Source organism: Adiantum capillus-veneris, chromosome 18 (assembly GCF_014529385.1).
Source record: "Adiantum capillus-veneris isolate H3 chromosome 18, ASM1452938v2, whole genome shotgun sequence".
Lineage (NCBI taxonomy): Eukaryota > Viridiplantae > Streptophyta > Polypodiopsida > Polypodiales > Pteridaceae > Adiantum > Adiantum capillus-veneris.
In genome coordinates, this window is record NC_140948.1 from 114,884,669 (window position 1) to 114,899,109 (window position 14,441).

Sequence of the window (14,441 nt, forward strand, 5' to 3'; positions counted from 1 at the left end):
TTGAATGCTACGTTCTTTTGCATACATGTATCTAGTTTACTGCATCAACACACACACACACACACACACACACACACACACACACACACACACACACACACACACACACACACACACACACACAAATTGCTTCAATTAGATTATTATGAAGCATTCATTTAACTTCCACCATTCTAGTACTAGGCAGGCCTCGTTATTTTAGCACTTGTTTTCTTTTGTGAAAGTACTTTTAGTCAACTATAGGATACAAATTGAAGGATGTCATATACACTTGAACTTTAATAGGGCCTGTATTTTGAGTTTTTCTATTTACTTGGTGGCATTGATTGAAAACATCAATCCTCGTGTAGTTTCATAACGTAGGGCTACTATATAAGGAGTGAGAAAGAGCTCACACATTCTCTCCTATCTAGTATTAAGCGAGTCCAAAGCTCTAGTCCTATGGGTTTAGTGGTCATTGTCATTCTTATAGCTTGGTAGAGCAAGTTCACCGACTAGCTTGGATCTATAGCCATAGAAAAGACTCTATCATGTGCAATAGTACCACAAAACCTAGTGTCTTGATAGAATTTGTGTAGCTATAGCAAGAACGTATCATGTGTGTGGCGACCATGTCAAAAAAGAATCACAAACCTACAGATAAACCAAGTACTAGTGCTCTAATGGAATGGAGTACTCAAGAGTGAGCCATGACTAGGTTTGTTCAACGAGCCTTCAACCCCTTAAATGGAACAACAAATGGTCAAGATTGCTTTAGTTTCTTAAACTCCTTCACAATGTACCAACTCACTTCTTTAGCCCAATAAAACAAACATTTTTTGAAAAAGTTGTCCAATATTCTTGATTCTCATGTACACATCCATCCCCTCGACCTTAGGTGGTTCATCACATTTTTTAGTTTGAGGTTCGTTTGCGACACATGTGTAGATGCTTGTGACTTGTGGCCTCTTTTATCAACAGTGCAATTCACAAGATGTTTGAAAATATTCATCAAGGATTAGGGTGCAAGCATTTTTGAGACTATCTGGATTGATCGTAAAACCAAACAATGCTTGAAAAAAGTTTACTTACAACAAGAGTACATCTCATTCACTTCACTTTTTGCTCTCGTCTCTCTCATCTGAGTGTGGTGCATATCGTTTTATTTGATCTCTCTCTCCTCGTCGAATAGATCTTTAAGGTCTCTTGGGATAGTTTCCTATGATGTTAAAATCTCTTCTTCTTCTTCTCTCTCTCTCTCTCTCTCTCTCTCTCTCTCTCTCTCTCTCTCACTCACACACACACACACACACACACACACACACATTTATTCACTTTCCACTCGACGAACAAGTCTTGAGTTCAAGACTCGCAGGATAGATCCACGACGTCTCTCTCATGGTCCATGGATGATGGAGTCTTTAATTTCAAAAATTTGATTCGTTAAAAGCGTAGTACATGAGAAAGAAACAACTGCCCTTCGGGTAAGGAGGGTCTGCTGACAAGATTGGGGACGCACACGTCCACTCTCTGCGTCTTCAACAGACAGGCCACCCCAACCCCCAAAGCTCCGCCCAGCTGTTAAATGATTGATATCCCCTTCCTGCGTCCACTCTCCAAGTAAGCATTTTCTCGGCCTTTGCCTTCTTGGGTTCTCTCCTCTCTGTTGTGGACTGCAAAAATGGCCAAGGGTGGAATTTAAATTAGAGGAAAAACAGTAACAGAGAATACATGATATTTTTGCATGGTTTTGCATTATGTCTGCGAATTGTTCACGGTCGCCTTAAATACAAAATGGGTACTTCAAAAAACGTGCTGAGCAGCCGGAAGGAGGCATCTCGCAGAGACATGTGCTGAAGCTTACAAGTCAACCACGAGATGATGCTTTTGCATGGTTTTTTTTTTCCTTGGAAGACATTACCTAGCTTGATTCCATCGTATGTTAGTGTCTGTACAGTCTCTGTACACCGCTGCCTACAAGAAAGAGTGATGGTCTAAAACTATGCTCAAGGAAAAAATAACTGTATAATTGGTTGCTTGATCATATTTCCTGGCACAAGCCACAACATTCGACCTTTTGGGAAAAGTGTTCATATGAATGCAAATATCAAGGCTATTTGCCCACAGGATGGTGATCCTCCTACTATACAATGAATTTGAAACTATTAACATTCTCTGCCATCTGTGCAGTTTCCATTTTACCCCACTCTATGCTGGCTTTTGCGAAAGAAAGAACAGATTTGCAGTATCACAAGAGGATCTCTTTGTCATTGCATAATTCATATCCTCTGCAAGATAGACAGCTTCCATAAAGTGATATGAGCCCTAAATGCAGTTTGTAGGCCTTTCAATTCTAGACGACCATTTTTGGGGGTTGTACAGGAGGGGACTTTGATCTTAAAGATTTTGGTCATTTTTCGACTCAATATGCCTTTCAATTCGAGATGGCCCTCTTTGGGGTTGCACATGAGGGGACCTTGATCTTAAAGATTTTGCTCACTTTTTGATTCAATGTTATGATAAAGATCATTTTCACCAACTAAAAAAAGAATATTTTGACTCTATAGATTTTTGTCATTATTCATGTTAACCAGAACTTTTTGCTCTTCTTCTGAGTAGCAATTATCAGAAAAGGTGTCTCTTGGCTGGAAGCTTAAGTATCGATAGTCTTCTACAGGTTGGTGCAGCTGGGTAAAATAGGCTTCTACGCCTGTTGGCGTAGCATTGAAATCAAGAACTATGAAGAAACACTCTTCGAGGTATGTGGATATGGATGAGACATCGAGCTTGCCAGAGACTGTCAATTGGCTTCAACAGTCAAGTTTCCTCAACACTTTGCAGCAGAGTGGAGATCATTTCAGCAGTCATGTTGAAGGTGACATCAAGACAAGTCAGGTAAGCTTTAATAGGATCGTGAAGTGAGGCTGACTTTTACATCTTCACCCAGTGAAGTTCACAGGCAGATTTTGTGTTGATTCCAGGTCATCATGTCACAGGATCAAAGTCTTCCCACTTCAACAATTCTATTGCCTTATATAGAAGAGACTTGCTCAACTGAAGGTACGGTCTGGTAGATGCATAAAAAGTTATTTGGATGTTTTACTAGATATATGGCATTATACATTAGAAAGCATTTAACCACATTTGTCGGCGTGGCAAAATGTTACGACTCTAGCTGTATCCCATCAGTGAGTTGGTTCAGAGAGCAGTGAATTTTGTGCTCATGGTTTTTGTTAAAGACTATTATATCTTACTCCTCTACTCTTGTTAATAGCTGGAGCTCCCTTCCTGATTGTGGTTATCTAAAGGATCAACCTTAATCCTCAAAGAAATTAAAGCCTTGGCTCTCTGTTAACCAAGAAAACTCCATGACTTAAATGGTGATGATACTTCTATTGATCGAGCTCCTACAATACGCTACTTTGCCTGTCCATTCGCAAAAGTGCAAAACAAATTAGTTATCTCAGCAGTTGTGCTTCTAATCCATGACTTCTTGCCAATCGCAAGAAGTGCAAAACAATTTAGTTCTGTGAGCAACCGTGCAAGATCAGTTCATAGCTTACAACTTAATTTCTCCTTTCGACAGGTAGAGCTCTCTCCAAGTAGCAAGCTCACTTAGATAAAAAAGAGCCCTCTAGACTCACACAAGTCTCTTCAAAGGTTCCTCTGGAGTCCCAGGAAGGAGTAGAGAATCTTCTAGACCACCCTCAGAAAGGGGAGGGAATTTCCTCCAGAGCATTATGTCTACTCATCCAAAAGGGGGAGAAATGTGTTTTTAGGGCAGCCATAAAAATCAGAATTGAGAAGAGAGAGACACATTGTCAGTATGCTTTGTAGGTGAACTCCTTCCTATTCGGGGCTCACATGGAGTTCAAAGGATTGGATGCAGGTTATATTACAGGCACAATACAAGGGATTCCTTGTCCTCTGGAGTACATGAGATTCGCCAGTATGAGCTGCACCACTATCGGCGTGGATAGTGGATTCAGCCTATCCTGTTTTTGGATATGTGCCCCTGTGGGTTATCCACTGGTGAGTTTGGGGAGTGCCTTGGAGGATGTAGTTTATGGACGTTGCATCTCTTGGTGGCCCCCGCAGATTGTCCCAGGTAGACTGTCACAAAATGATTACATGGCATGACCTCAAGGAAAAATGATTTTAAAAGTTGTTCTCAACCTATGGGGTCCTGTCCGATGGGGCCCTTGGGGACACCCAAATCGCGTGGAGTGTTGACATGAACAGCTGTACGGAGGCTCGTAAAACGCGTTGGCTGGCTGACGTGGTAGGTTGTACGGAAATCCGCGATTTGTGTTGGCTATTGAGAGCGCTAGCTTTTGGGACCTTATGCTTTTGAGATTGAAGCTTTTCATGTATTGCTTGTGGGAGGCCATGGGGCGTATAAAAATAGTATTAAGGGCCTCTTTGTTTCTCAGTTTTGCCAGAGAGCATTTAGGAGAGAGGACCCTTGAACTTTGTACTTTGCTCAAGCATTAATATAAAAATAAATACTGAAAGGGGTGCCAGACTTTGGGGCCAATAACTCTGGACACGGAACTACACCAGTCCGTGTCGTCTCTATTGAAGCGTGATAAAGTTTGTGAAGTAAATTTAAGTGATTTCTCGTGTGTCGTGCCAGATTTCCAACTTGGGGTATCCAAGTCTGTTACAGTGGTATCACAGCTTCGATCGATTTTCCTTCTATGGGGAATCCGATCCTTCTTAGCACGACACACACGGATTCAGTCGACGAATCCCGTAAGGATCAGAACAACTCACGTGACAACTCAGGGTCTGGTGAAAGCACGGAAAATTCAAATGGACGACGACCACTTTCTGGAGATTCAGAAGAAGAGTACGGCCACCCTGGCCCACGAAATATGAATGAATGAAGATGCAGCGTCAACAGTAGGTTGATGCTTGTGCTAAGCAGATTCTCCAGTATTCCAAAGATCCCCAATACGCGAAATTTTTGGCCCGGCACTCGATTGATGAGATGCATTCTCGATGGCGGACGGCCATAGATTCACCTTTGAAGTCAGCTTTGAAGAAAGCTCCTATTTCACGGATGTTCACTGAAGATGAACTCGACGACGTTGTCGACAGACGAGTCAACCAACTTTTAAAGACAAAGAAGCATTCAAAGAAACACAGTCGATCTGCATACTATCCTAGCTACTTGGGTCACAAGTCTACTTTTGCAAATGCACGAAAACCAAAGAAGCGTGTACGCTTCGAGGATGTGTCACTTCGTCCTCATCCTCTTCTGATAGTTCCGATAGCTCTTCTTCTTCTGATTTCAATGATGAGGACAAAAAGGGCAAGAAACGACGAAAGATCCAAAGACACGGAAAAAATAAGGAGGTGGCCAAGAAAAGCAGATCCCATCGAAGATCTCGAAAATATCTAGATAGCTCGGAGGAGACTTCATCCTCTTTGAGAGTTCGGACTCCGATGATTCGATGTTTTATTCTAAGAGGAAGCATTTGTACAGAGCCAACCAATATGACTTTCTCGAGGACAAGAGCAAGAAGACCAAAGATTTCAAGGAGGGTGGACACGCAGTTAAGTTTGATACTTTTTCAAGCTTCCAAGATACGCACAAGGCTCTCGCTTTTATTCAACAACTCGACAGAGCTTATTCTGGAGGGCGCTATTCAGAGCACTTCAAGGTTCAGAGGGTAGCATCTTATTTGAAAGGAAATGCACAGACATGGTGGTCCACTCTCTTGCTACGTAAGGAAGCACCGACAAAGTGGCTGAAGTTCAAATGACTTTTCACTTCCTCTTGGCTCACTTAGGAGTACGAACATGATGTGATTACCGCTTGGAATCATCTTTCGATGATCAAGGAAGATACTTTGGATACTTATTGTCAGAGATTTTGGGATACCTACTGGCGTCTTCTTTTAAAAAGATCACTTTTAAGGAACAAATCGAGCGATTTTGCTGTGGTCTACCCAAAGAGACACGAGATTATTGCTTGCTACAGAAGTCCGAGTCCATACAACAACTGATGGGACATGCTAAGCAAGGGTTTTCTATGCATTCTGGTACTTATGTATCCAATCGATCAACCTTTGACGACTAGGACCGTACAAAATTTGAATAATGGTAGCAGAAGAAAAGGGAAGTTTCAAAAAAAGAAGGATACACATCCTCGACTGACAAAGGAACAAAAATCTGAGTACTTAAAAACAGGGAAGTGCTTTGAATGTGGGGAACAAGGACATATATCCGCACGGTGCCCCAAAAAGGCACCCAGAGGACAATCAGAAGATAGGCCAGAGAGTTCTAGAGTAGTCGAAGAACGTAGAAGGAAAGACGAAAGCAGGTACCAGATTGTGTGGGGACCGACCTGGATCAAATGGATGAATGTCACGTGTGCACTTCACTTGCGCCACGTGGACACGCTTCTGCCATAGTCTAGCATGAGTCTTAGCTTAGGATTGAGCTTGGCACCTTTGTGAGCCTCTAGCGGGACGTGCTTGTCCAGGCCAGCCACACTTGCATACCCTCTCTTGCACAAGAACAATCATTTCATCATGGAGGCATTTTACCACGTGAACCACCTCTTATAAGTCATTTTATTAAAAATGACTTTTGGAATTCTTTTTGTAAGTTTGTTGGAAAAATAGGTAGGGCAAATTTGCTAAAGATCTATAAAAGAAACCCATTGGGCAGTTAGTAGAAGCAAAAGAAGCAAGGGCACAAGGAGGCAGGCACCCAGCAGGAAGGTAGCACCTCAGCAGGAGCCCTAGCGTTTTCTCAAGAAGAAGACCCAGATCAGCCTGGCGTTTCAGATTTCAGCAGACAGCCCAGCGTTTTCAGTTTTCAGCCTTGACACCGTCGTCGTCGACACCATCGTCGTCGTCGCCATCGTAATCGTCGTCGAACTCCCTATCTTGACGACGACATCATCGCCATCGTCATCGTAGATCCCTATCTTGACGACGGCACCTTCGTCATCATCATCGCAGTCCCGGACTTGACGACGAAACCATCGTCGTCATCGTCACATTCACCATCGTCGTAGTCGTTGACATAGACCCACAGTGCCAGTCGACATCAATGTCTTCGACATAGACCCCGTCGTCGACATCACCGTCTTCGACACAGAATTGTCATCGACTTCACCGTCTTCGACACAGTACCGTCGTCGACTACCTTAGTACCTCGTCGTTGACTTCATCGTCTTTGACATAGACCGTCGTCGTCGACCTCCCCGGCTTCGACATAGAACCCGCAGTACCTCAATACCCCTTTAGTACCTCAGTACCCAACATCAGTAGCATCAGTATCCATTAGCATCAGCATCTCAGCATTTAGTCTTTGTAGCAGCATTGTGCAAGAATAAAGAAAGTACTTGCTTTTGCAACAGAGCACGGGGGCCCTTGAGAGTTGGGACCCGATATCCCTGTGTCGTCTCTTTTCTCTCTCTCGTCTCTCTCTTCTTTCAGTTTAGTTCAGTTCTTTCAAGTGAAGTAAAGTGTCCCTTGTGTTTGTGTGCGAAGTACTAGATCCGAGCAAATCCTTATTCTCTTCCGCTGCATCTGACATTGGTATCAGAGCTCTGTGCGTGCTTCGGTTTTCACGAATTCAAGGGAAGAACCTGAAGAAGAACCTCTCAAGAACCAAGAACCTCAAGAACCAAGAACCATCAAGAACCCAAGGAACCTCTCAGTTTTTTTTTCCTGAAGAATCTTTGAGTCCCGACCATGGACTTACTAGATCCCATCTTCATTGCCATACCTTTGAAGGAAGATTGACAATGAATACACGAAAACCCAGATCTTGAGTACCAAGATCTCCTAGCCTTGTATTCGGATATGGAAGGAGTTGGAGACAGGATCCCTAACCTCTTTTGCATTTGCATTTGCATTCGCATGTAGCGTGCATCCATTTCCATCGTCATTGAACCTTTGGAAAGGACTCCAGAACCAAACCTCAGTCCATGAGCACCGGTATTGTTTTCACCACAGTCAGTGTTCGGGGAACAGCTCTTGCTACAGGAGGCAGAGATAGCACTATCTGGTATAGAGTCCAAGCTGATATTCGGCAATCGTAGTAAGGTTGGACAGTGCCCCTTACACGGTGTTTGCATCGCCAACAGTACCCACAAGTTGAAACAACACCCGCAGTACCATCAGTCCCTGGTTTCGAAGGAATTTTCATCGGTGATACATCCATAGCATCAGAAGCTGTTGCTAATTGGACTATTTTTCTTATTTTTAATGATTAATCTCTTTTTTTTAGGATATCTTATTATGTGCACTAAGAACTGTTAAAAGATTGTAGCTACAGGAACTGCCATCAAGAACGGACAAACTCTGATGTGTCATTTGATGGGTGACGGTAAACATCGCGAAGGAGTTTCCGTAAGTTCGGTGGAAAGGGCCGGGTTACGAGTGCCCCTGATGCGTCACATGATGGGTGACGGGTACATCAGTAAGGGGGCATCTCGTAGGCCAAGGAGGAAATCCGAACTGAGTAAGAAAATACGCGTAAGAACGCAAGCACAAGAATAAAGATGGGTTCAATGAAGCTTTTTACGAAAAGCAGGAACATTCGCGGGAAGGCAGATGCTTTCCGCGAGGAGTCTGTGTCTGCATTGCATTTGTGCCGTGTTTTGCACCCGGGGACGCCTGGAATATGTTCGTGTAGCATGGTTTTCACTAACTGAGTGAGTTTTTAATGTTTGAACAGGTTCACACTTTATTTTATTAGGTGGTCGGTCACTTTTAAGTGTCCAGCCCTTTATTAATAAAATAAAGCAAGTCCCTCTAAAAAGCCAGCGCTAATAGGCTACGTAGGCTGAAATCCGCGATCTCTCTCTCTCCTCTCTCTAAAAAACGCCAGCACCAGCAATCTCTCTCTCTCCTCTCTCTAGGGCGCCAGGGCTCTGCTTTTTCGGCTGCTATTCCCGCCGGGTACCAGAGCCTATAAAAGGGCAGCAAGCGTTCAGTTTCCAACACGCCGGAAGCAGCAGAGAGTGCTAGCGCTGGGATTCTGGAGCAGAGACGGGCGATGGAAAATTGCAAGTGTTCGTGTGACGACTGAGTACGGAGGTCGCTTTTCCGAGCAAGGAGCGACAGGTATAAGGTGTTGATACGCATTGAGAATTATTGCTTTGTGTGGTTTGTTTTGCAGGAATCTCCCGTCTTACGGGAAAGCCCCTCACGGGAAGTACGGCTTCACGCCTAAGTCCCTTACGGGAAAGTACGGCTTCACGCCTAAGTCCCTTACGGGAAAGTACGGCTTCGCGCCTAGGTCCCTTACGAGAAGGAACGGCCTTGTGCCCAAGCCCTTTACGGGAAAGCACGACCTTCGGGTCTAAGATTACAGAACGGAGGGGTTTCCTCGGGTTCTCGTGCTTGTATAAGAATTCTCTTTGAATAAAGAATACTCTTAACGGGGGGGGGGACCAGCCCATCTTGTGGTCCCCAATACTGTGTCGATCTTCTCCCTTCTCTCCCTTTTGCAAAGTATTTTATTTTTCAGATTTCTAAGTGCTCGTGTACGCTCCCGTTTTGTGACAGAAGCATTCATCAGTCAGCATCAGAAATATAGATAGAAGTTCGGCAGTTGTGCCTCACTTTTAACAGTGGGGGAGGTCACGTGCGCACTTCACTTGCGCCCTTGACGATTCCATCATTGCCATTGTCATCGCAGATCCCTATCTTGATGACGACACCTTCGTCATCATCATTGCAGTCTCGAACTTGACGACGACACCATCGTCGTCATCGTCACTGTCACCATCGTCGTTGTCGTCGACATAGACCAACAGTACCCGTCGTCGACATTAGCGTCTTTGACATAGACCCCGTCGTCGACATCACCGTCTTCGACACAGAACCGTCATCGACTTCACCGTCTTCGACACAATACCGTTGTCGACTTCGTAGTCGTCGACAAAGACCTTTAGTACCTCGTCGTGGACTTCATTGTCTTCGACATAGACCTCGTCGTCGACCTCCCCGTCTTCGACATAGAACCCGCAGTACCTCAGTACCCCTTCAGTACCTTAGTACCCAACATCAGTAGCATCAATATCCTTAGCATCAACATCTCAGCATTTAGTCTTTGTAGCAGCATTGTGCAAGAATAAAGAAAGTACTTGCTCTTGCAACAGAGCAAGGGGGCCCTTGAGGGTTGGGACCCGACATCCCTGTGTCGCTCTCTCTCGTCTCTCTCTTTCTTTTAGTTTAGTTCAGTTCTTTCAAGTGAAGTAAAGTGTCCCTTGTGTTTGTGTGCGGAGTACTAGATCCGAGCAAATCCTTATTCTATATGGCAATGAAAGCACTGAACTTTGCCGCACATGGGGCAAAGTTGGAATTACGCTCGAGGAAATGGGGCTAGAGGCGGAGGCTGCTCTAGCGGCACTCAGATGGGATGTTGCCATTACACCTGTCATTGGAAAATTGCGTTTGCATTGTTAGGGGTATTTAGGGCACCAGGACTTTTACATCATGCCTTTGGGAGGGTGTGACGTCCTCCTAGGAATCTCGATTCCCTTGGTTCCACAAGAACACCGTCGTGGTTGATTATAGGGCTAGGAAAGCGACTTTGTTGTGCTAGTCGTGGTGGGCACCAATGGCATTGATGGAGGTGGCTCCATCCCTGGTGTATAGAAAGTGGCCTGATTGCAGGAAAGCAAAAAGAAAATAGTAGTGAGCATAATGAATGGAAATCATAAATAATGTGAAGCAAATTGTGGGAAGGGTGTATATAACGTGTCACAAGTGACACTCCGTGTCGCGTGGCGTCTCTCTCTCTTTCAGTTCGGTTGTTATTGAACTGCTAAAAGTCTATTCAGTCTATTCTTTTCTATCGGCACGTGGTGCCCGTCTTGTGACACACACCAGTAGACATCCATGAGACACAGATAGAGACCTCAGCTACACCACAGAGGAACTGTTGCATCCTCCTTGCCCACCCCCAAGGAGGCCTCCAAGGAGATATGCTCGGCTAGCCTTGGAGTCATCCCAACAGCTAGCACTATAGGGTGACACAGCATGTTGGTAGCTGCATGCCAACAAGTTTTCGCATCAAATGCACTTGGTTGACAGGCGTTGTATTCTTATACATCGCCTTTAACTTCTCCCACACGTCAAAAGCATTTGTGAGACCTTTCAAATCAATGACTGTCTCATTGGTCATGGCCATTTTGATGTATGTAATTGCCTTCGTGTTCAGGCTAACCCATGCTTCATCCGACATATTCTGTGGCTTTACCTGTTCAAGTGCTCCTTCACAATCCTTAAGATATAGGATTCCTTGGATCCTGTCTTTCCAAAGGTCGAAACCTGTTCCATTGAACCTCCTAATCTCGAAGAGATTCTTCACATCCAAGAAGATGAGGCCATAGTTGCATGAATAAGAGGGCTAATACGTTGAATTTTTGGGCAAAATGCACCAAAACCGGAGTATAACCTCACAGAAGTGTGCACTACAGCTCCAAATGGTCACAGGAGCAATTTGAGACAAAATGGGTCAATTTAGACACAAAAAACAATTTCTGAAATTTATGCGCACGAAATTTCAGCGAGTGAATTTGTGCTCAAAAACAACAATTTTAGTTGTTTTTAGCCTCACTGGACATACATAAGGTTAATGCACAACCTTTAGAAGCATGTATGAGCAAAAGCCCCAATTTGTAGCATCAAATTGCAGAAAATTGAGTCACAAATGGTCATACATAGCCAAAACTTGTCCAATGTGCATAAATTGCATCAATTTGCACTTTCCTCAATGTAGATACATCAAACATACACTTGCAAAAACCTGCGTAAATCTGAAATTGCTGAAAACACCTGTTTTGGGACCTGTTTTTTGGCAATTTCTTTGTTTTCGGGTAGTGGGGACCTAGTAAAGATGTTCCCACTGTCACAAATGCGGGCACCACGTGCCAATAGAAAAGAACAGACTGAACAGACTTTTAGCACTTCAATAACAACTGTTCAATAACAACTGAACTGAGAGAGAGAGAGAGAGACGACACGCGACACGGAGTGGCGAAATTCCACCCCAGAGAGTATTGGCCCCAAACCTTGGCGCCCCTTTCGGTATTTCTTTATATTACTGCTGATTCGCAAAGTACAACAACCGAGGAGCACCTCCTCTGCAATCTGCGCGCTGAAGAGTGCCAGAGAGGGCCCCCAAGGCTCATATTTAAAGGCCCAAAGCCTAAAAGCATCAAATATGAAAAGCTGACTCCAAAAAATCACTTTCCTAAAATTTCGGGATTTCCCTAAAAATCCGCCGCGAATTCCGGGACGTCCGTACAGGTGCCACATCATCATATTTTGATGTGCAAAGTCTTTTGAGTGTGTTCTGCTTTATTTTTAATGCCTTTATGTCACTCGGGGCCCCATCGGACGGGGTCCCCATAAGTTGGTAGGACTTCTTTTGTTGCTTGTTCTTCTTAGGGTTTCTAGAATTAGGGTTTGCAGGTTTTAGGGTTAGGGTTTCCAGAATTAGGGTTTTCAGGTTTTAGGGTTAGGGTTTCCAGAATTAGGGTTCAGCAGTTAGGGTTTCTGGCAGAAATTAGGGTTTGCAGGTTTTAGGGTTAGGGTTTCCAGAATTAGGGTTTCAGCAATTAGGGTTACCACGTCCTCACTCTGTGACACTTCTTCTACTGCTTCTTAGGGTTTAGGCCCCTCGGCCGGCATCTGTAAGTTGGCTCCATTCTTTAGGCTTTGACACGTCAGCAGTTTGTTACACCCACACCTTAATACATAATTTGCAAAACCTGTATTTTGCTGTCATAACGTGTAATTTGCTGATTTTGGCTTAATTTCAGTCTGTTTTAGGTCAATTTGACTAGCCGGAAGTTCTCTAGTGTCCGGGGATGAGTCCTTGGTGATAAAATTGCAAAATCTCGCGTGAAAGTTGACCTCCTTGGCTGAAAATGTGCGTTTGCAGGTTTGGAAGCAAACCCTAAATTTGCTTTGATACCAGTTGATGAGTGCGCAGCAATGTGTGCAAGTGATGGAGTACGAGAAGATGTGCAGGGCTAGAGGCTTAGAGAGAAGGCGATGGCCTGCGGAGGTGGGGCGCTAGGAATCGAAGAAGGAGAGAGAGAGAGAGCGCACAATTTTGTGAGGAGAAATTGTTGAGAGCAGATTGGGCTCTCTTTCCCTTTCTTAAAGTATAGGACCATTTTTAAGTTAGTGGCCAAGTTCAATGTGAACTTGGCCAAAGGTTAGTAACCTTTAAAATATACACAAAGGGGGTCATTTGGGCCTTTAACCCAACAAGACTTGGCGTTTTCAGCCTTAACAGCTTGACGTTTTTCAGCAGGAATCCCAGCGTTTGAAGGTCCCAATTTTAGAGTTTTCAACAGCAATTACCCTCCCACAGCAGCATTTTGCAGAACCAGCAAGTCCAACATTTCATAGACAGCATTTCATCGTTTTTCAAGCCAGCAGCAGCAGCGTTTTACAACCAGCAAGACCAGCGTTTTGGATAGCATCAAAGCAACGTTTTTCAACCAGGCTTGCAGCAGATTTATCAACCTATCTCAGCGTTTTCATGGACTGCTATTCAGCCTTTTTAAAGGCAGTAGAACAACGTTTTTTCCCAGCAGCATAACAGCGTTTTCCTTCAGCAGTAAGACAGTAGCAAAGCATTTCAAAGCATTCAGTTTTCAGCCTTAGCTTCGTCATCGTTGTCTGCACCGTCGACCTCGTCATAGCAGCATTTAGACTCATTGCATCAGCCCCTTGTATCAGATTGTGCAGTCAATAGCATAGACCTCTCTCGCCATCGAGAGAGGGGCCCTTGGAGGAGGGTTTGACAACTTTCTGGTGTAGTATTCTTCTCTCTATCTCTCAATCTCATGCACCTTCATTCACAATGTTCATCCACTTTGTTTGTGATCACTTGCACTCTCTCATTAAAGAACGGAAGGCTCTCCCTTCCCTAAGTAAAAAGGAACCTTGAGCACAGCTCGGAGCACTCATCTTGAGGAAAGTGCAACATTCATTTCCGTTGCACCTTACATCAATCGTCGGCATCTCGATTTCCCTAGCTCTAGCGCTCCGTCAATGAGAGTATCGTAGGTGTGAGTATGAGCTGAGCTTTGTAGTGGTGGATGCTCCTCCATCAGTCCATTGTTTGGTGTGAAAAAGTCAGTAATCCGTCTCTGGGATTGTCTCTCTCTAGATCTCCTTAGTAAACTATCTCTCTGTGTGTGTAACTCAAGTAGATATAGTCCAAGACATGTCTGGTCCTGATAACTCATGACTCTGGAGAAGGGTCTGAAGCCCTCTCTAAATAGACAATGGAAGCGACCCCTTATCTCGTAATACATTGTGCAGTGACATATATAATACATCTCCGTCTCTGGCTTTGTATGGCACAGACGGCATATCTTGCTAGCTGCTGGTATCCCTCTGAATCTACCAGTCTCAATCTCAAGCTGGTGTGAAGATGGCACACCATAACCCTTGAGATAGATG

General features: G+C 44.3%; 1 protein-coding gene across 6 annotated transcripts in view; it reads left to right on the plus strand.

The window, feature by feature from the left end:
• The first annotated feature begins 1,442 nt into the window (after window positions 1-1,442).
• The window catches only part of LOC147436244 (uncharacterized), a 64,929-nt gene continuing 51,930 nt past the window's right edge, over window positions 1,443-14,441 (plus strand). For 3 of the 6 annotated variants that reach the window (XM_086489163.1, XM_086489166.1, XM_086489168.1), the window contains exons 1-3: window positions 1,444-1,599; window positions 2,657-2,874; window positions 2,961-3,039. In XM_086489163.1, the coding sequence (XP_086345289.1) occupies window positions 2,719-2,874; window positions 2,961-3,039 (235 nt within the window). In that variant the 5' untranslated portion in view covers window positions 1,444-1,599; window positions 2,657-2,718. Of the gene's footprint in view, window positions 1,600-2,598; window positions 2,875-2,960; window positions 3,040-14,441 lie in introns of those variants that run through there. The other 3 variants (XM_086489165.1, XM_086489169.1, XM_086489167.1) reach the window with 3 other exon arrangements.